This window comes from Tauraco erythrolophus, chromosome 6 (genome assembly GCF_009769465.1).
Source record: "Tauraco erythrolophus isolate bTauEry1 chromosome 6, bTauEry1.pri, whole genome shotgun sequence".
Lineage (NCBI taxonomy): Eukaryota > Metazoa > Chordata > Aves > Musophagiformes > Musophagidae > Tauraco > Tauraco erythrolophus.
This window is the reverse complement of record NC_141470.1, coordinates 9371029-9389780: the sequence shown is the minus strand read 5'-3', so window position 1 is coordinate 9389780 and position 18752 is coordinate 9371029. Positions and strand designations below refer to the sequence as shown.

Genomic DNA, 18752 nt, shown 5'->3' with positions numbered 1-18752 from the left:
GTTTGTAACCTTGGTTGACAGGTAGACGTACCTGGGCTGCTTCTGCTAGTGAACACTGTGGTAAAAACAGTGGTGTCAGTGCTTGGTCCAGTAGAAGAAAGAGATGTTGGAAGAATATCTGTACTAACGAAGGTGCTTGTAATTCCTGACTGAGAGACACTGGAGGCAACAGTAGGTGATGTTGGAGTCCGTTTTGTCACAGTGGACGTTTCTGTTGAAGCAGACGTGGCTGTGGACGATATGGTGCTTCCAGCAGTGGTCCTGGAGGTGCTGGTGGTGCTACTGGCTGAGGTGGTCTCGGTTGGTGTTGGTGTGGTAATGGTGGTTGTGCTTTGTGTCAGAGGGGGAGAGGTGTTGGTGGTGCTGGCCCTGCTGGTGGTAGTGATGATGGTTGTGCCTTGTGTTGATGGGGCAGTGGTACTGGGGATCACCGTGGTGCCAGTGGAGGTCGTCACTGTTGGCTGAGGGAGGGTGGACGCAGTAATGGAGGACGTATGAGTCTGTGTTGCCACAGTTGAGGTTGTTGTTGAAGCAGACGTGGCTGTGGACGAAGTGGTACTTCCAGCAGTGATCCTGGAGGTGCTGATGGTGCTACTGGCTGAGGTGGTTTCGACTGGTGTTGGTGTGGTAATGGTGGTTGTGCTTTGTGCTGTAGCAGGAGAGGTGTTGGTGGTGCTGGCTCTGCTGGTGGTAGTGATGTTGGTTGTGCCTTGTGTTGGTGGGGCAGTGGTACTGGGGATCACCGTGGTGCCAGTGGAGGTCGTCACTGTTGGGTAAACGAGGGTGGAGGTAGTAGTGGAGGACGCTGGAGTGTGCGATGACCGAGTGGTGGTTCCTGGCTCAGTAGCTGTGGTGGAGGAGCCTGCAGTGGTGCTTGGAGGGGCTGATGTTGTTGAGCAGCTGCTACGGTCACAGCACATCACCCTGATTTCGTAGTCGAAGCACATGGGATATTTTGCGATCTGATCCTTGTTTTGGCACACCAGCCCCGTTTCAACGCTGCACTCAAATATCTGTCCCAGGTCCTCCGCACTCCGATTACGGTAATTTATGGCACGGCAGTTGATATCTTCTGGCGCGTCGCACAGTGTATACCCTGCAGCTCGGATTTTTGCAAAGGTCTCTATGTCTCCATTTTGGCTACCAGGGCTAGGAGAATCCACGTCAAACCACTGTGTCCAAGTACATTTCCGTGGGCAGCTAGTGGTGATCTTGGTGGTGCTGACAGTAGAGTGTGTTTCTGTGGTGGGCGCTGGTGTTGTGGGTGTGGTGATGGTGGTTGTGCTTTGGGTCGAAGGAGGAGAGGTCTCGGTGGTGCTGGCCCTGCTGGTGGTAGTGATGATGGTTGTGCTTTGTGTTGGTGGGGCAGTGGTACTGGGTACCACTGTGGTGCCAGTGGAGGTTGTCACTGTTGTCTGGACGAGGGTGGAGGCAGTTTTGCTTGATGTTGGAGTCTGTGTTGCCACAGTGGAGGTTCTCGTTGTTGCAGATGTGGCTGTGTACAAAGTGGTGCTTCCAGCAGTGGTCCTGGAGGTGCTGGTGGTGCTACTGGCTGAAGTGGTCTCGGTTGGTGTTGGTGTGGTAATGGTCGTTGTGCTTTGTGTTGGAGCGGGAGAGGTCTCGGTGGTGCTGGCCCTGCTGGTGGTAATGATGTTGGTTGTGCTTTGTGTTGATGGGGCAGTGGTACTGGGGACCACTGTGGTGCCAGTGGAGGTTGTCACTGTTGTCTGGACGAGGGTGGAGGCAGTTTTGCTTGATGTTGGAGTCTGTGTTGCCACAGTGGAGGTCCTCGTTGTTGCAGATGTGGCTGTGTACGAAGTGGTGCTTCCAGCAGTGGTCCTGGAGGTGCTGGTGGTGCTACTGGCTGAGGTGGTCTCGGTTGGTGTTGGTGTGGTAATGGTGGTTGTGCTTTGTGTCGGAGTGGGAGAGGTGTTGGTGGCGCTGGCCCTGCTAGTGGTAGTGATGTTGGTTGTGCCTTGTGTCGAAGAAGGAGAGGTCTCGGCGGTGCTGGCCCTGCTGGTGGTAATGATGATGGTTGTGCCTTGTGTTGATGGGGCAGTGGTACTGGGGATCACCGTGGTGCCAGTGGAGGTCGTCACTGTGGACTGGATGAGGGTGGATGCAGTAGTGCGTGACGTTGGAGTCTCTGTTGTCACAGTTGAGGTTTTTGTTGTTGCAGACGTGGCTGTGGACGATGTAGTGCTTCCAGCAGTGGTCCTGGAGGTGCTGGTGGTGCTACTGGCTGAGGTGGTCTCGGCTGGTGTTGGTGTGGTAATGGTGGTTGTGCTTTGTGTTGGAGCGGGAGAGGTCTCGGTGCTGCTGGCCCTGCTGGTGGTAGTGATGATGGTTGTGCCTTCTGTTGATGGGGCAGTGGTACTGGGGATCACCGTGGTGCCAGTGGAGGTCGTCACTGTTGGCTGAGGGAGGGTGGACGCAGTAATGGAGGACGTATGAGTCTGTGTTGCCACAGTGGAGGTTGCTGTTGAAGCAGACGTGGCTGTGGACGATGTGGTGCTTCCAGCAGTGGTCCTGGAGGTGCTGGTGGTGCTACTGGCTGAGGTGGTCTCGATCGGTGTTAGTGTGGTAATGGTGGTTGTGCTTTGTGTCGGGGCGGGAGATGTGTTGGTGGTGCTGGCCCTGCTGGTGGTAGTGTTGATGGTGATGGGTTGTGTTGGTGGGGCAGCGGTACTGGGGACCACTGTGGTGCCAGTGGAGGTCGTCACTGTTGGGTAAACGAAGGTGGAGGTAGTGGAGGGCGTTCGAGTGTGCGATGACCGAGTGGTGGTTCCTGGCTCAGTAGCTGTGGTGGAGGAGCCTGCAGTGGTGCTTGGAGGTGCTGATGTTGTCGAGCAGCTGCTACGGTCACAGCACATCACCCTGATTTCGTAGTCGAAGCACATGGGATATTTTGCGATCTGATCGTTGTTTTGGCACACCAGCCCCGTTTCAATGCTGCACTCAAATATCTGTCCCAGGTCCTCCGCACTCCGATTAGGGTAATCTATAGCACGGCAGTTGATATCTTCTGGCGCGTCGCACAGTGTATACCCTGCGGCTCGGATTTTTGCAAAGGTCTCTATGTCTCCATTTTGGCTTCCAGGGCTAGGTGAATCCACATCAAACCACTGTGTCCATGTACATTTCCGTGGGCAGCTAGTGGTGATCTTGGTGGTGGTGGCAGTAGAGTTTGTTTCTGTGGTGGGCGCTGGTGTTGTGGGTGTGGTGATGGTGGTTGTGCTTTGGGTCGAAGGAGGAGAGGTCTCGGTGGTGCTGGCCCTGCTGGTGGTAGTGATGTTGGTTGTGCTTTGTGTTGGTGGGGCAGTGGTACTGGGGACCACTGTGGTGCCAGTGGAGGTTGTCACTGTTGTCTGGACGAGGGTGGAGGCAGTTTTGCTTGATGTTGGAGTCTGTGTTGCCACAGTGGAGGTCCTCGTTGTTGCAGATGTGGCTGTGTACAAAGTGGTGCTTCCAGCAGTGGTCCTGGAGGTGCTGGTGGTGCTACTGGCTGAGGTGGTCTCGGTTGGTGTTGGTGTGGTAATGGTCGTTGTGCTTTGTGTCGGAGCGGGAGAGGTGTTGGTGGTGCTGGCCCTGCTAGTGGTAGTGATGTTGGTTGTGCCTTGTGTCGAAGAAGGAGAGGTCTCGGCGGTGCTGGCCCTGCTGGTGGTAATGATGATGGTTGTGCCTTGTGTTGATGGGGCAGTGGTACTGGGGATCACCGTGGTGCCAGTGGAGGTCGTCACTGTGGACTGGATGAGGGTGGATGCAGTAGTGCGTGACGTTGGAGTCTCTGTTGCCACAGTTGAGGTTTTTGTTGTTGCAGACGTGGCTGTGGACGATGTAGTGCTTCCAGCAGTGGTCCTGGAGGTGCTGGTGGTGCTACTGGCTGAGGTGGTCTCGGCTGGTGTTGGTGTGGTCATGGTGGTTGTGCTTTGTGTCGGAGGGGGAGAGGTCTCCGTGGTGCTGGCTCTGCTGGTGGTAGTGATGATGGTTGTGCCTTGTGTTGATGGGGCAGTGGTACTGGGGATCACCGTGGTGCCAGTGGAGGTCGTCACTGTGGACTGGATGAGGGTGGATGCAGTAGTGCGTGACGTTGGAGTCTCTGTTGCGACAGTTGAGGTTTTTGTTATTGCAGACGTGGCTGTGGACGATGTAGTGCTTCCAGCAGTGGTCCTGGAGGTGCTGGTGGTGCTACTGGCTGAGGTGGTCTCGGCTGGTGTTGGTGTGGTCATGGTGGTTGTGCTTTGTGTCGGAGGGGGAGAGGTGTTGGTGGTGCTGGCCCTGCTGGTGGTAGTGATGATGGTTGTGCCTTGTGTTGATGGGGCAGTGGTACTGGGGATCACCGTGGTGCCAGTGGAGGTCGTCACTGTGGACTGGATGAGGGTGGATGCAGTAGTGCGTGACGTTGGAGTCTCTGTTGCCACAGTTGAGGTTTTTGTTATTGCAGACGTGGCTGTGGACAATGTAGTGCTTCCAGCAGTGGTCCTGGAGGTGCTGGTGGTGCTACTGGCTGAGGTGGTCTCGGCTGGTGTTGGTGTGGTCATGGTGGTTGTGCTTTGTGTCGGAGGGGGAGAGGTGTTGGTGGTGCTGGCCCTGCTGGTGGTAGTGATGATGGTTGTGCCTTGTGTTGATGGGGCAGTGCTACTGGGGATCACCGTGGTGCCAGTGGAGGTCGTCACTGTGGACTGGATGATGGTGGATGCAGTAGTGCGTGATGTTGGAGTCTCTGTTGCCACAGTTGAGGTTTTTGTTGTTGCAGACGTGGCTGTGGACGATATGGTGCTTCCAGCAGTGGTCCTGGAGGTGCTGGTGGTGCTACTGGCTGAGGTGGTCTCGGCTGGTGTTGGTGTGGTAATGGTGGTTGTGCTTTGTGTTGGAGCGGGAGAGGTCTCGGTGCTGCTGGCCCTGCTGGTGGTAGTGATGATGGTTGTGCCTTCTGTTGATGGGGCAGTGGTACTGGGGATCACCGTGGTGCCAGTGGAGGTCGTCACTGTTGGCTGAGGGAGGGTGGACGCAGTAATGGAGGACGTATGAGTCTGTGTTGCCACAGTGGAGGTTGCTGTTGAAGCAGACGTGGCTGTGGACGATGTGGTGCTTCCAGCAGTAGTCCTGGAGGTGCTGGTGGTGCTACTGGCTGAGGTGGTCTCGATCGGTGTTAGTGTGGTAATGGTGGTTGTGCTTTGTGTCGGGGCGGGAGATGTGTTGGTGGTGCTGGCCCTGCTGGTGGTAGTGTTGATGGTTGTGCTTTGTGTTGGTGGGGCAGTGGTACTGGGGACCACTGTGGTGCCAGTGGAGGTTGTCACTGTTGTCTGGACGAGGGTGGAGGCAGTTTTGCTTGATGTTGGAGTCTGTGTTGCCACAGTGGAGGTCCTCGTTGTTGCAGATGTGGCTGTGTACAAAGTGGTGCTTCCAGCAGTGGTCCTGGAGGTGCTGGTGGTGCTACTGGCTGAGGTGGTCTCGGTTGGTGTTGGTGTGGTAATGGTCGTTGTGCTTTGTGTCGGAGCGGGAGAGGTGTTGGTGGTGCTGGCCCTGCTAGTGGTAGTGATGTTGGTTGTGCCTTGTGTCGAAGAAGGAGAGGTCTCGGCGGTGCTGGCCCTGCTGGTGGTAATGATGATGGTTGTGCCTTGTGTTGATGGGGCAGTGGTACTGGGGATCACCGTGGTGCCAGTGGAGGTCGTCACTGTGGACTGGATGAGGGTGGATGCAGTAGTGCGTGACGTTGGAGTCTCTGTTGCCACAGTTGAGGTTTTTGTTGTTGCAGACGTGGCTGTGGACGATGTAGTGCTTCCAGCAGTGGTCCTGGAGGTGCTGGTGGTGCTACTGGCTGAGGTGGTCTCGGCTGGTGTTGGTGTGGTCATGGTGGTTGTGCTTTGTGTCGGAGGGGGAGAGGTCTCCGTGGTGCTGGCTCTGCTGGTGGTAGTGATGATGGTTGTGCCTTGTGTTGATGGGGCAGTGGTACTGGGGATCACCGTGGTGCCAGTGGAGGTCGTCACTGTGGACTGGATGAGGGTGGATGCAGTAGTGCGTGACGTTGGAGTCTCTGTTGCCACAGCTGAGGTTTTTGTTATTGCAGACGTGGCTGTGGACGATGTAGTGCTTCCAGCAGTGGTCCTGGAGGTGCTGGTGGTGCTACTGGCTGAGGTGGTCTCGGCTGGTGTTGGTGTGGTCATGGTGGTTGTGCTTTGTGTCGGAGGGGGAGAGGTGTTGGTGGTGCTGGCCCTGCTGGTGGTAGTGATGATGGTTGTGCCTTGTGTTGATGGGGCAGTGGTACTGGGGATCACCGTGGTGCCAGTGGAGGTCGTCACTGTGGACTGGATGAGGGTGGATGCAGTAGTGCGTGACGTTGGAGTCTCTGTTGCCACAGTTGAGGTTTTTGTTATTGCAGACGTGGCTGTGGACAATGTAGTGCTTCCAGCAGTGGTCCTGGAGGTGCTGGTGGTGCTACTGGCTGAGGTGGTCTCGGCTGGTGTTGGTGTGGTCATGGTGGTTGTGCTTTGTGTCGGAGGGGGAGAGGTGTTGGTGGTGCTGGCCCTGCTGGTGGTAGTAATGATGGTTGTGCCTTGTGTTGATGGGGCAGTGGTACTGGGGATCACCGTGGTGCCAGTGGAGGTCGTCACTGTGGACTGGATGATGGTGGATGCAGTAGTGCGTGATGTTGGAGTCTCTGTTGCCACAGTTGAGGTTTTTGTTGTTGCAGACGTGGCTGTGGACGATATGGTGCTTCCAGCAGTGGTCCTGGAGGTGCTGGTGGTGCTACTGGCTGAGGTGGTCTCGGCTGGTGTTGGTGTGGTAATGGTGGTTGTGCTTTGTGTTGGAGCGGGAGAGGTCTCGGTGCTGCTGGCCCTGCTGGTGGTAGTGATGATGGTTGTGCCTTCTGTTGATGGGGCAGTGGTACTGGGGATCACCGTGGTGCCAGTGGAGGTCGTCACTGTTGGCTGAGGGAGGGTGGACGCAGTAATGGAGGACGTATGAGTCTGTGTTGCCACAGTGGAGGTTGCTGTTGAAGCAGACGTGGCTGTGGACGATGTGGTGCTTCCAGCAGTGGTCCTGGAGGTGCTGGTGGTGCTACTGGCTGAGGTGGTCTCGATCGGTGTTAGTGTGGTAATGGTGGTTGTGCTTTGTGTCGGGGCGGGAGATGTGTTGGTGGTGCTGGCCCTGCTGGTGGTAGTGTTGATGGTGATGGGTTGTGTTGGTGGGGCAGCGGTACTGGGGACCACTGTGGTGCCAGTGGAGGTCGTCAATGTTGGGTAAACGAAAGTGGAGGTAGTGGAGGGCGTTCGAGTGTGCGATGACCGAGTGGTGGTTCCTGGCTCAGTAGCTGTGGTGGAGGAGCCTGCAGTGGTGCTTGGAGGTGCTGATGTTGTCGAGCAGCTGCTACGGTCACAGCACATCACCCTGATTTCGTAGTCGAAGCACATGGGATATTTTGCGATCTGATCCTTGTTTTGGCACACCAGCCCCGTTTCAATGCTGCACTCAAATATCTGTCCCAGGTCCTCTGCACTGCGATTAGGGTAATCTATAGCACGGCAGTTGATATCTTCTGGCGCGTCGCACAGTGTATACCCTGCGGCTCGGATTTTTGCAAAGGTCTCTATGTCTCCATTTTGGCTTCCAGGGCTAGGTGAATCCACATCAAACCACTGTGTCCATGTACATTTCCGTGGGCAGCTAGTGGTGATCTTGGTGGTGGTGGCAGTAGAGTTTGTTTCTGTGGTGGGCGCTGGTGTTGTGGGTGTGGTGATGGTGGTTGTGCTTTGGGTCGAAGGAGGAGAGGTCTCGGTGGTGCTGGCCCTGCTGGTGGTAGTGATGATGGTTGTGCTTTGTGTTGGTGGGGCAGTGGTACTGGGGACCACTGTGGTGCCAGTGGAGGTTGTCACTGTTGTCTGGACGAGGGTGGAGGCAGTTTTGCTTGATGTTGGAGTCTGTGTTGCCACAGTGGAGGTTCTCGTTGTTGCAGATGTGGCTGTGTACAAAGTGGTGCTTCCAGCAGTGGTCCTGGAGGTGCTGGTGGTGCTACTGGCTGAGGTGGTCTCGGTTGGTGTTGGTGTGGTAATGGTGGTTGTGCTTTTTGTCGGAGCGGGAGAGGTGTTGGTGGTGCTGGCCCTGCTGGTGGTAGTGATGTTGGTTGTGCTTTGTGTCGAAGAAGGAGAGGTCTCGGCGGTGCTGGCCCTGCTGGTGGTAGTGATGATGGTTGTGCCTTGTGATGATGGGGCAGTGGTACTGGGGATCACCGTGGTGCCAGTGGAGGTCGTCACTGTGGACTGGATGAGGTTGGATGCAGTAGTGCGTGACGTTGGAGTCTCTGTTGCCACAGTTGAGGTTTTTGTTGTTGCAGACGTGGCTGTGGACGATGTAGTGCTTCCAGCAGTGGTCCTGGAGGTGCTGGTGGTGCTACTGGCTGAGGTGGTCTCGGCTGGTGTTGGTGTGGTAATGGTGGTTGTGCTTTGTGTTGGAGCGGGAGAGGTCTCGGTGCTGCTGCCCCTGCTGGTGGTAGTGATGTTGGTTGTGCTTTGTGTTGGTGGGGCAGTGGTACTGGGGACCACTGTGGTGCCAGTGGAGGTTGTCACTGTTGTCTGGACGAGGGTGGAGGCAGTTTTGCTTGATGTTGGAGTCTCTGTTGCCACAGTGGAGGTTCTCGTTGTTGCAGATGTGGCTGTGTACAAAGTGGTGCTTCCAGCAGTGGTCCTGGAGGTGCTGGTGGTGCTACTGGCTGAGGTGGTCTCGGTTGGTGTTGGTGTGGTAATGGTGGTTGTGCTTTTTGTTGGAGCGGGAGAGGTGTTGGTGGTGCTGGCCCTGCTGGTGGTAGTGATGTTGGTTGTGCTTTGTGTCGAAGAAGGAGAGGTCTCGGCGGTGCTGGCCCTGCTGGTGGTAGTGATGATGGTTGTGCCTTGTGATGATGGGGCAGTGGTACTGGGGATCACCGTGGTGCCAGTGGAGGTCGTCACTGTGGACTGGATGAGGGTGGATGCAGTAGTGCGTGACGTTGGAGTCTCTGTTGCCACAGTTGAGGTTTTTGTTGTTGCAGACGTGGCTGTGGACGATGTAGTGCTTCCAGCAGTGGTCCTGGAGGTGCTGGTGGTGCTACTGGCTGAGGTGGTCTCGGCTGGTGTTGGTGTGGTCATGGTGGTTGTGCTTTGTGTCGGAGGGGGAGAGGTGTTGGTGGTGCTGGCCCTGCTGGTGGTAGTGATGATGGTTGTGCCTTGTGTTGATGGGGCAGTGGTACTGGGGATCACCGTGGTGCCAGTGGAGGTCGTCACTGTGGACTGGATGATGGTGGATGCAGTAGTGCGTGATGTTGGAGTCTCTGTTGCCACAGTTGAGGTTTTTGTTGTTGCAGACGTGGCTGTGGACGATGTAGTGCTTCCAGCAGTGGTCCTGGAGGTGCTGGTGGTGCTACTGGCTGAGGTGGTCTCGGCTGGTGTTGGTGTGGTAATGGTGGTTGTGCTTTGTGTTGGAGCGGGAGAGGTCTCGGTGCTGCTGGCCCTGCTGGTGGTAGTGATGTTGGTTGTGCTTTGTGTTGGTGGGGCAGTGGTACTGGGGACCACTGTGGTGCCAGTGGAGGTTGTCACTGTTGTCTGGACGAGGGTGGAGGCAGTTTTGCTTGATGTTGGAGTCTCTGTTGCCACAGTGGAGGTTCTCGTTGTTGCAGATGTGGCTGTGTACAAAGTGGTGCTTCCAGCAGTGGTCCTGGAGGTGCTGGTGGTGCTACTGGCTGAGGTGGTCTCGGTTGGTGTTGGTGTGGTCATGGTGGTTGTGCTTTGTGTCGGAGGGGGAGAGGTGTTGGTGGTGCTGGCCCTGCTGGTGGTAGTGATGATGGTTGTGCCTTGTGTTGATGGGACAGTGGTACTGGGGATCACCGTGGTGCCAGTGGAGGTCGTCACTGTGGACTGGATGAGGGTGGATGCAGTAGTGCGTGATGTTGGAGTCTCTGTTGCCACAGTTGAGGTTTTTGTTGTTGCAGACGTGGCTGTGGACGATATGGTGCTTCCAGCAGTGGTCCTGGAGGTGCTGGTGGTGCTACTGGCTGAGGTGGTCTCGGCTGGTGTTGGTGTGGTAATGGTGGTTGTGCTTTGTGTTGGAGCGGGAGAGGTCTCGGTGCTGCTGGCCCTGCTGGTGGTAGTGATGATGGTTGTGCCTTCTGTTGATGGGGCAGTGGTACTGGGGATCACCGTGGTGCCAGTGGAGGTCGTCACTGTTGGCTGAGGGAGGGTGGACGCAGTAATGGAGGACGTATGAGTCTGTGTTGCCACAGTGGAGGTTGCTGTTGAAGCAGACGTGGCTGTGGACGATGTGGTGCTTCCAGCTGTGGTCCTGGAGGTGCTGGTGGTGCTACTGGCTGAGGTGGTCTCGATCGGTGTTAGTGTGGTAATGGTGGTTGTGCTTTGTGTCGGGGCGGGAGATGTGTTGGTGGTGCTGGCCCTGCTGGTGGTAGTGTTGATGGTGATGGGTTGTGTTGGTGGGGCAGCGGTACTGGGGACCACTGTGGTGCCAGTGGAGGTCGTCACTGTTGGGTAAACGAAGGTGGAGGTAGTGGAGGGCGTTCGAGTGTGCGATGACCGAGTGGTGGTTCCTGGCTCAGTAGCTGTGGTGGAGGAGCCTGCAGTGGTGCTTGGAGGTGCTGATGTTGTCGAGCAGCTGCTACGGTCACAGCACATCACCCTGATTTCGTAGTCGAAGCACATGGGATATTTTGCGATCTGATCCTTGTTTTGGCACACCAGCCCCGTTTCAATGCTGCACTCAAATATCTGTCCCAGGTCCTCTGCACTGCGATTAGGGTAATCTATAGCACGGCAGTTGATATCTTCTGGCGCGTCGCACAGTGTATACCCTGCGGCTCGGATTTTTGCAAAGGTCTCTATGTCTCCATTTTGGCTTCCAGGGCTAGGTGAATCCACATCAAACCACTGTGTCCATGTACATTTCCGTGGGCAGCTAGTGGTGATCTTGGTGGTGGTGGCAGTAGAGTTTGTTTCTGTGGTGGGCGCTGGTGTTGTGGGTGTGGTGATGGTGGTTGTGCTTTGGGTCGAAGGAGGAGAGGTCTCGGTGGTGCTGGCCCTGCTGGTGGTAGTGATGATGGTTGTGCTTTGTGTTGGTGGGGCAGTGGTACTGGGGACCACTGTGGTGCCAGTGGAGGTTGTCACTGTTGTCTGGATGAGGGTGGAGGCAGTTTTGCTTGATGTTGGAGTCTGTGTTGCCACAGCGGAGGTTCTCGTTGTTGCAGATGTGGCTGTGTACAAAGTGGTGCTTCCAGCAGTGGTCCTGGAGGTGCTGGTGGTGCTACTGGCTGAGGTGGTCTCGGTTGGTGTTGGTGTGGTAATGGCGGTTGTGCTTTTTGTCGGAGCGGGAGAGGTGTTGGTGGTGCTGGCCCTGCTGGTGGTAGTGATGTTGGTTGTGCTTTGTGTCGAAGAAGGAGAGGTCTCGGCGGTGCTGGCCCTGCTGGTGGTAGTGATGATGGTTGTGCCTTGTGATGATGGGGCAGTGGTACTGGGGATCACCGTGGTGCCAGTGGAGGTCGTCACTGTGGACTGGATGAGGGTGGATGCAGTAGTGCGTGACGTTGGAGTCTCTGTTGCCACAGTTGAGGTTTTTGTTGTTGCAGACGTGGCTGTGGACGATGTAGTGCTTCCAGCAGTGGTCCTGGAGGTGCTGGTGGTGCTACTGGCTGAGGTGGTCTCGGCTGGTGTTGGTGTGGTAATGGTGGTTGTGCTTTGTGTTGGAGCGGGAGAGGTCTCGGTGCTGCTGGCCCTGCTGGTGGTAGTGATGTTGGTTGTGCTTTGTGTTGGTGGGGCAGTGGTACTGGGGACCACTGTGGTGCCAGTGGAGGTTGTCACTGTTGTCTGGACGAGGGTGGAGGCAGTTTTGCTTGATGTTGGAGTCTCTGTTGCCACAGTGGAGGTTCTCGTTGTTGCAGATGTGGCTGTGTACAAAGTGGTGCTTCCAGCAGTGGTCCTGGAGGTGCTGGTGGTGCTACTGGCTGAGGTGGTCTCGGTTGGTGTTGGTGTGGTAATGGTGGTTGTGCTTTTTGTCGGAGCGGGAGAGGTGTTGGTGGTGCTGGCCCTGCTGGTGGTAGTGATGTTGGTTGTGCTTTGTGTCGAAGAAGGAGAGGTCTCGGCGGTGCTGGCCCTGCTGGTGGTAGTGATGATGGTTGTGCCTTGTGATGATGGGGCAGTGGTACTGGGGATCACCGTGGTGCCAGTGGAGGTCGTCACTGTGGACTGGATGAGGGTGGATGCAGTAGTGCGTGACGTTGGAGTCTCTGTTGCCACAGTTGAGGTTTTTGTTGTTGCAGACGTGGCTGTGGACGATGTAGTGCTTCCAGCAGTGGTCCTGGAGGTGCTGGTGGTGCTACTGGCTGAGGTGGTCTCGGCTGGTGTTGGTGTGGTCATGGTGGTTGTGCTTTGTGTCGGAGGGGGAGAGGTGTTGGTGGTGCTGGCCCTGCTGGTGGTAGTGATGATGGTTGTGCCTTGTGTTGATGGGGCAGTGGTACTGGGGATCACCGTGGTGCCAGTGGAGGTCGTCACTGTGGACTGGATGAGGGTGGACGCAGTAGTGCGTGATGTTGGAGTTTCTGTTGCCACAGTTGAGGTTTTTGTTGTTGCAGACGTGGCTGTGGATGATGTAGTGCTTCCAGCAGTGGTCCTGGAGGTGCTGGTGGTGCTACTGGCTGAGGTGGTCTCTGTTGGTGTTGGTGTGGTAATGGTGGTTGTGCTTTGTGTCGGAGCGGGAGAGGTGTTGATGCTGCTGGCCCTCCTGGTGGTAGTGATGATGGTTGTGCCTTGTGTTGGTGAGGCAGCAGTTGTTGTTGAGACTTCGGATGTCTTTGCCGTATAGGATGTTACAATGAGGGTAGTTGTGCTTTCTGTGGTTTTTGGTGACGTAGTTGTTACTTCAGTTTTTTGTGCTTGAGTTCCTTTTGTTTCTGTTGTAGGTTTTATCTTTGTTTGTAATGTAAAAGATGTTGATTTTACAGGAGTGTTTAACGTTGTTGATTTTACAGTAGTTGTTGTGAGTTCTTCTGTTGTTCTTGGTGATGTAGTTTGTATTTCTGAACATGGTTTGTAGCTGCAGCATGATACCCTGATTTCATAATTGTAGCAGTACCCAGATTGCTGGTCTTTGTTATTGCAGATCAATCCCCTGCTTTGACTGCATTGTAATGTTTGGTTAAGCTTGCTTATTTCTGTATCTGGGTGTTCTTTGGCTCTGCATTGGACACCGTTTGGGTTTTTGCACACGTTTTTTCCTGCACTTCTGAGATTTTCGAATGTTTCATAGTCTCCACTCTCTGTCTTGTTTTCAGGCTGTGTGCTATCATACCATTCTGACCATGCACATACGTTCTTCACACATACAGTTTTCACTGGTGGTGTGGTTGTCGTTTCTGTAATTAAGAGGAGAAAATTTGTCTTGTCTGTTTTTATTGAAGGACGTGCCAGGAAAAAATTATTCATATTCCATACATTTTAGTGTTGTATGTGATACTGTATACGTTAATGTGGTATTTTAATTTTAATGCACTTGCTGTTACAGTCTTGAATTTAATTTCTAATGCAGGTTCTGATCTCATGTTTTTCTAGTGGCACTTTGTGACATTTATTAAAAATTACAGCTAAATATATCTAATAAGATATCTTTTATGCGAAATGTCAATAAATAGGATAATGTGATCTCACATTTTCCATTGTATAAGTAAGAGGAGGTTTTATTCTCCTCGATATTATCTCTGTACTTATTTACACTTAACTGCATACCACACAGGCTTTGAAATATTTTTACAGGTTGAAGGCTTTTCTACTTATTTTAATATTGTAACACGTAATATATTCCTAAATATAAAATTTAAAAAATATATTTGTGGCATATGTATTGTATATTATGTTATTATATAGAACATATCTATATTATAATATAGTACACATATATACAATATATATGAAATATATGATCGAATAAGTATTTTCTACTTATTTTAATAGATTTCTTTTCATATTCTTAGCATTACGAATATAACCTTGTGGAATATATACCACTTTCTTCAAATGAATGCTACATAGCAGAAGACTTAAAGTGGAATATTTAGTTCTTGCTGTAGTATTGTATAATTTTGTGCAAATATTTCTCACAATTTTTCAGAATTACGTGGTCACTATAATAATTTAAAGGCAGGAATAATGCAGAAATGTACTGCAAGAGTAGAAGGAAACTGTCGATTTGGTTATTAAACACAGTTAGGAAGTTCCAAAGAATTTTCTCAAACTAGATTTCTTATCTTCAGTTTGTGCATATATGGTCAGTAATTTAAAAAATGGCATTAATTTTGTTTGCAGGGACATGAGGAGATTCTCCAGGGTGCAATGATTAATAAGGTCTATTATTTTTTTCCCCCTGGAAGAACCATGGTGAAGCAGTGGAAGCTGAGTTTGTAAGAAATGCTGTACTCATTTCTACATCCTTGATTACGGTCTTCTTTAGCAACTGAAGCTGTCAGATGAATTGGTGGCTCCTGCAGAAATCAATGGTCTCAAATAAAATTATATGCCATTAATTGATGCAAGGCTCTCCCTTTCAGGCAATTTTCACTCCCTTCCACAGATTTTTCAATTATTTTAAAGCGTATTCATGCATACCTGAAGCAGTAGTTGCAGATTGACTTGTAGGAAATGTAATCGGGGTTGATCTTGAAGCAGTAGTTGTGGACTGACTTGTAGGAAATGTAATTGGGGTTGATCCTGAAGCAGTAGTTGCAGACTGACTTGTAGAAAATGTAAACGGGGTTGATCCTGAAGCAGTAGCTGCAGACTGACTTGTAGAAAATGTAAATGGGGTTGATCCTGAAGCAGTAGTTGCAGACTGACTTGTAGAAAATGTAGATGGAGTTGGTGGGGTTGATGGAAACATGCCACATTTAAAGATATTTCTGTTTATTGTTCCGTTGACGTCGCATGTTGCACTGAAACACCACCCAAATCCATCTGTGGTATTGTAGATGAGTTCACCATATTTATAGCTGTACCCTCCATAAATGCAGTGGCATGCTGTAATTCAGAAGTTTATTGTCAGGCATCTATGAAAAGATAATATCCAGTATTTCATTTTCTTAATAATTCTTCTTAGCTGTCTTACCTTTATCATCGAACTTGCACTGTAAACCTTCTGATGTGCACTCACTGAAACACAAAACAGAAAAAAACATTTTTTTTTTATTATGTCATCTTTTATTAGTCATCTTTCTGCCAGATACTAGCATCAAAATATTTTATTCATGTTTATTCCTTGAGTGTCCAGTTCATGTTGGCTTCTTTTTTGCAATTGTTTTCCAAAATCTTTCTTTATATTAAACCCAAACTTATAAAGCGAAGTGAAGCGAAATGTTATGCAAAGCTACAGGTAGAAATCTTAAGGAAGAATTTCTCTTTCTCTCTTTCTTTCTCTCTTTCTTTCTCTTTCTTTCTTTCTTTCTTTCTTTCTTTCTTTCTTTCTTTCTCTTTCTTTCTCTTTCTTTCTTTCTTTCTTTCTTTCTTTCTTTCTTTCTTTCTTTCTTTCTTTCTTTCTTTCTTTCTTTCTTTCTTTCTTTCTTTCTTTCTTTCTTTCTTTCTTTCTTTCTTTCTTTCTTTCTTTCTTTCTTTCTTTCTTTCTTTCTTTTTCTTTCTTTCTTTCTTTCTTCTTTCCTCCTTAATGCTTTCCTTGCACTTGGAATGCTTTTGTACAAAAAGCAGTCTGAAAAGGGAAAGCGTCTAAATAGTACGAGCAGTATAAGTATGTAATAAAGTCCTTGGAAGTAGACCCCTATCAGCTATCTGTATTCCTGAAATAATATTTCTCCTGCCATAGGAATAGGAAACAGAGAAAGCCTGGTCACAAAGGACTTAGTGTTCTTGTTGTATCCTTGTGCTGAGGATTTACAACATAATCAGCAACAAATTCAACAGAACATAAAATCACATAGGAACTTCTCACTACTAATGTAGTAAGAAAACTGGCGTTAGATACTAAGACATCATTTTTACACAGGCAGCATAAACTAGTCCTGTCATGTAACAGGAACACGCAATTTCCCACTGCTGTTTTGATCATTTTTCCTTGTATATGATTAGGCTGGTGTGTTAAGTCTTACCATAAAAGACATTCATCCCATTTATGTATCTTTCCATCTTCATTATCATAACAGTCACAGAGACTAACGCACTTCATCTGATCCTCATGAAAATATGGCTTGTCTGGTGGGCAGTTAGGGTAGCAGCCTGAAGGAAGGAAAAGGGCATACAAAAGGTAGAAAAAGTGGGAATGACATACAGTCAGAAAGGTTTTATTTGTGCAGAATGTTTTTGCAGGTCTTGTTTTTAATAGTCATAATTTTTATTACTCATTTTTTCCCCAATAATTCTAGGAAGTAATGCAGAATACTAGCATCAGCAGAGCCCACCCACAAGGGCTTAGTCCTAGAGATGTTTTTAGCTCCAATTTCCATACTCTGCCTTTGTTCATGTGGATGCAATGATGTTGAGGAGAACTGAATGGTGCAAATGCAGCTGATGGGGGAAATACACTCAATTAAAGACCATTAAACATATAATAAAATGTACCCACTTAAAGGTACTTGCAGCTCTTTTTACCTTCTAAACCTGGCAAATTATGGAGGCATTTTCCACTTGGGTTCCTACAGGTCTTCATACAGGAGGCTCCACAAGGCTTATAGTGCCATTCACATTCCTGGTGTTGATTGTAGTAATCACAGAACAGTGCTGAGGAGAAACAGAAATGTGGACATGTTCAGAAAAAAAAAATAATTTTTTTTTTGACTCATGTCTGTTCATCATATCCCTGCAACGCTGCTTGAACAGTCTCGAAACCCATGAATAAACAGGTGAAATTGTCCGACTGTCAAAAACAGCTTAGTGTGAGAAGTCTACACGGTGAGGTTATGACGCACGTATGTAAGATACCCAGAGCATGCCTTCAAGGACATCAGCGAGGAACTGTACATTTAACTACATTTGCAGAAGAAGTGTTTAGGACATAAAACTCACGACAGATTGATGGGGTTCTCCAGGCTATGCAGACACCAACTTCACTACATGCTTGAGCATAGGCAGCTACAGCTGTACAAAAGCAATCACAGTCTCCTCCAGTGTCACATGCACAAGCATCTGTCACACATGCTTGGTAATATTCTGCTGGTTCAATCTGTTATTAAAAAGAAATGTAATACTATACATCCTGTTCTAAATTCTTTCTTAGCTTTGCTAGGGTAATTTTCTCAAAACTGTAGTCTGTCAGAAGAAAGGCCTACATCAGCAATTTCTTTTTCTTTTGTTTATATACACTGTTAAACACCAGAGGTGATGCCAGATGATACACGCAAAGCACATATTGGCAGATTTTTAGACACCTAGACTTGCATCCTAACAGAAGATTAGATTCATGTTCCCAAGCAATATTACACAACTGCACTTGAAAATGAAAGTCTCCGACAGTGGAAAGAACTAAGGGAATAGGAAGAGCACAGTTACCCTGCATTGTTGGCACGTATTTAGTGTCAGAGAGAGGCTATGCTGATACTTCATTACTATGTTACTGTTTCATTGAGCTTGTGTTCTGTACGTGGTCACACGAGAATTTTTATTCAAGTCACACTACAAGAAAATACATAGTAATGATGAAATTATTACTTTTTCATAATAGGTCAATCTGTCCTATGAACTAGATGTCCTTTTATTTCTTACAGGTAGGGACTATAAATCTGTCCCATTGAGTGGGATTCAGACTGGAGTTTTCCTGACACAATTCAAAGTGAAACATGCTAATGAATTAGGCATGCATGTTAAAATATTTGAGGATAGCAGCTTCAATAACACACAGACCTAGTCTTCACACAGTAAACTTCTGCCCTGGTAATACCTGAGAGTGACAGGCAGCAAAGACGTTGCTGTTGATGATGCTACACTGCTTCTCTGACCAGGACTTTCGATAAGGGTTGGTAGAACATGGGTCCTTCATGCTGTAAGCGTCAGGACATGTAGAGGAAACTTTCCAACTGTTTCCAAACTCTAGGACATTCTCTACCACAGACTGGCTCCTTGTAGTAAAGTCATTGATGCCGTTGCCATCATAATTTCCACAGAGGCCACAAATCTGACCCTGCAAAAGAAAGTAAATAAAATAATAATGGATGTGAGAAAACTTGAAACAACATCTGAGACTGAAAGAATACTGGAAATTCAGCTCTTGGAATGGTGCCATTCCAGTCTAACATTCCTGAACATCTTCATCCTTTGTTTCCTCACCAACAGAACACAACCACTAAGGCTAGAAGGACACTGCTGTTGACTTTTCTTTTTTTTAAAATCTGAACAACAAAACCATCTTCGTCATTGTAAGCTTCTGTTTTTGAAGTATGCCTTTAACAAGGAAACGAGGAATCACAGTTAGCCGACTAAGTTTTCATTTAAGCCTTGTTTTATATAACAGATGTACATGTGAAAAACAGCCTTACGAAGCTGTCATAAATACTACCAGTCCAGCCACATAGTCTACTCATTGAGTCTTTATTGTTATGACTGCTCATAGGTATAAAAAGAAATTATATTTTCCTTGCACATCCAGAAATCTCCCTCATTTTAAATTTATGGATCTGTAAAACTGTGATAGGCTACAATAGATGCTATGCTTTCTCTATGAATCTAAGGTGCATACTTTCCATATTACTACTATTTTTATAAAGTGCCAGTGAGTGAGGCAGCAAAAGAATC

The 18752-nt window shown here is 49.8% G+C and overlaps 1 protein-coding gene across 1 annotated transcript in view; it reads right to left on the bottom strand.

The window, feature by feature from the left end:
• LOC104373015 (uncharacterized) overlaps positions 1-18752 on the bottom strand; it is a 50609-nt gene that overhangs the window by 7577 nt on the left and 24280 nt on the right. The window contains exons 25-40 of the mRNA XM_086612848.1: positions 17902-18141; positions 17031-17187; positions 16617-16745; positions 16118-16244; positions 15127-15170; positions 14834-15038; positions 12813-13386; positions 12220-12257; positions 11523-11901; positions 10624-11150; positions 8877-10317; positions 7304-8120; positions 3916-4744; positions 2794-3534; positions 1273-1476; positions 32-627 (exon numbers count right to left, since the gene is read on the bottom strand). Of these exons, the coding sequence (XP_086468974.1) occupies positions 32-627; positions 1273-1476; positions 2794-3534; positions 3916-4744; positions 7304-8120; positions 8877-10317; positions 10624-11150; positions 11523-11901; positions 12220-12257; positions 12813-13386; positions 14834-15038; positions 15127-15170; positions 16118-16244; positions 16617-16745; positions 17031-17187; positions 17902-18141 (7048 nt within the window). The remainder of the gene's footprint in view (positions 1-31; positions 628-1272; positions 1477-2793; positions 3535-3915; positions 4745-7303; positions 8121-8876; positions 10318-10623; positions 11151-11522; positions 11902-12219; positions 12258-12812; positions 13387-14833; positions 15039-15126; positions 15171-16117; positions 16245-16616; positions 16746-17030; positions 17188-17901; positions 18142-18752) is intronic.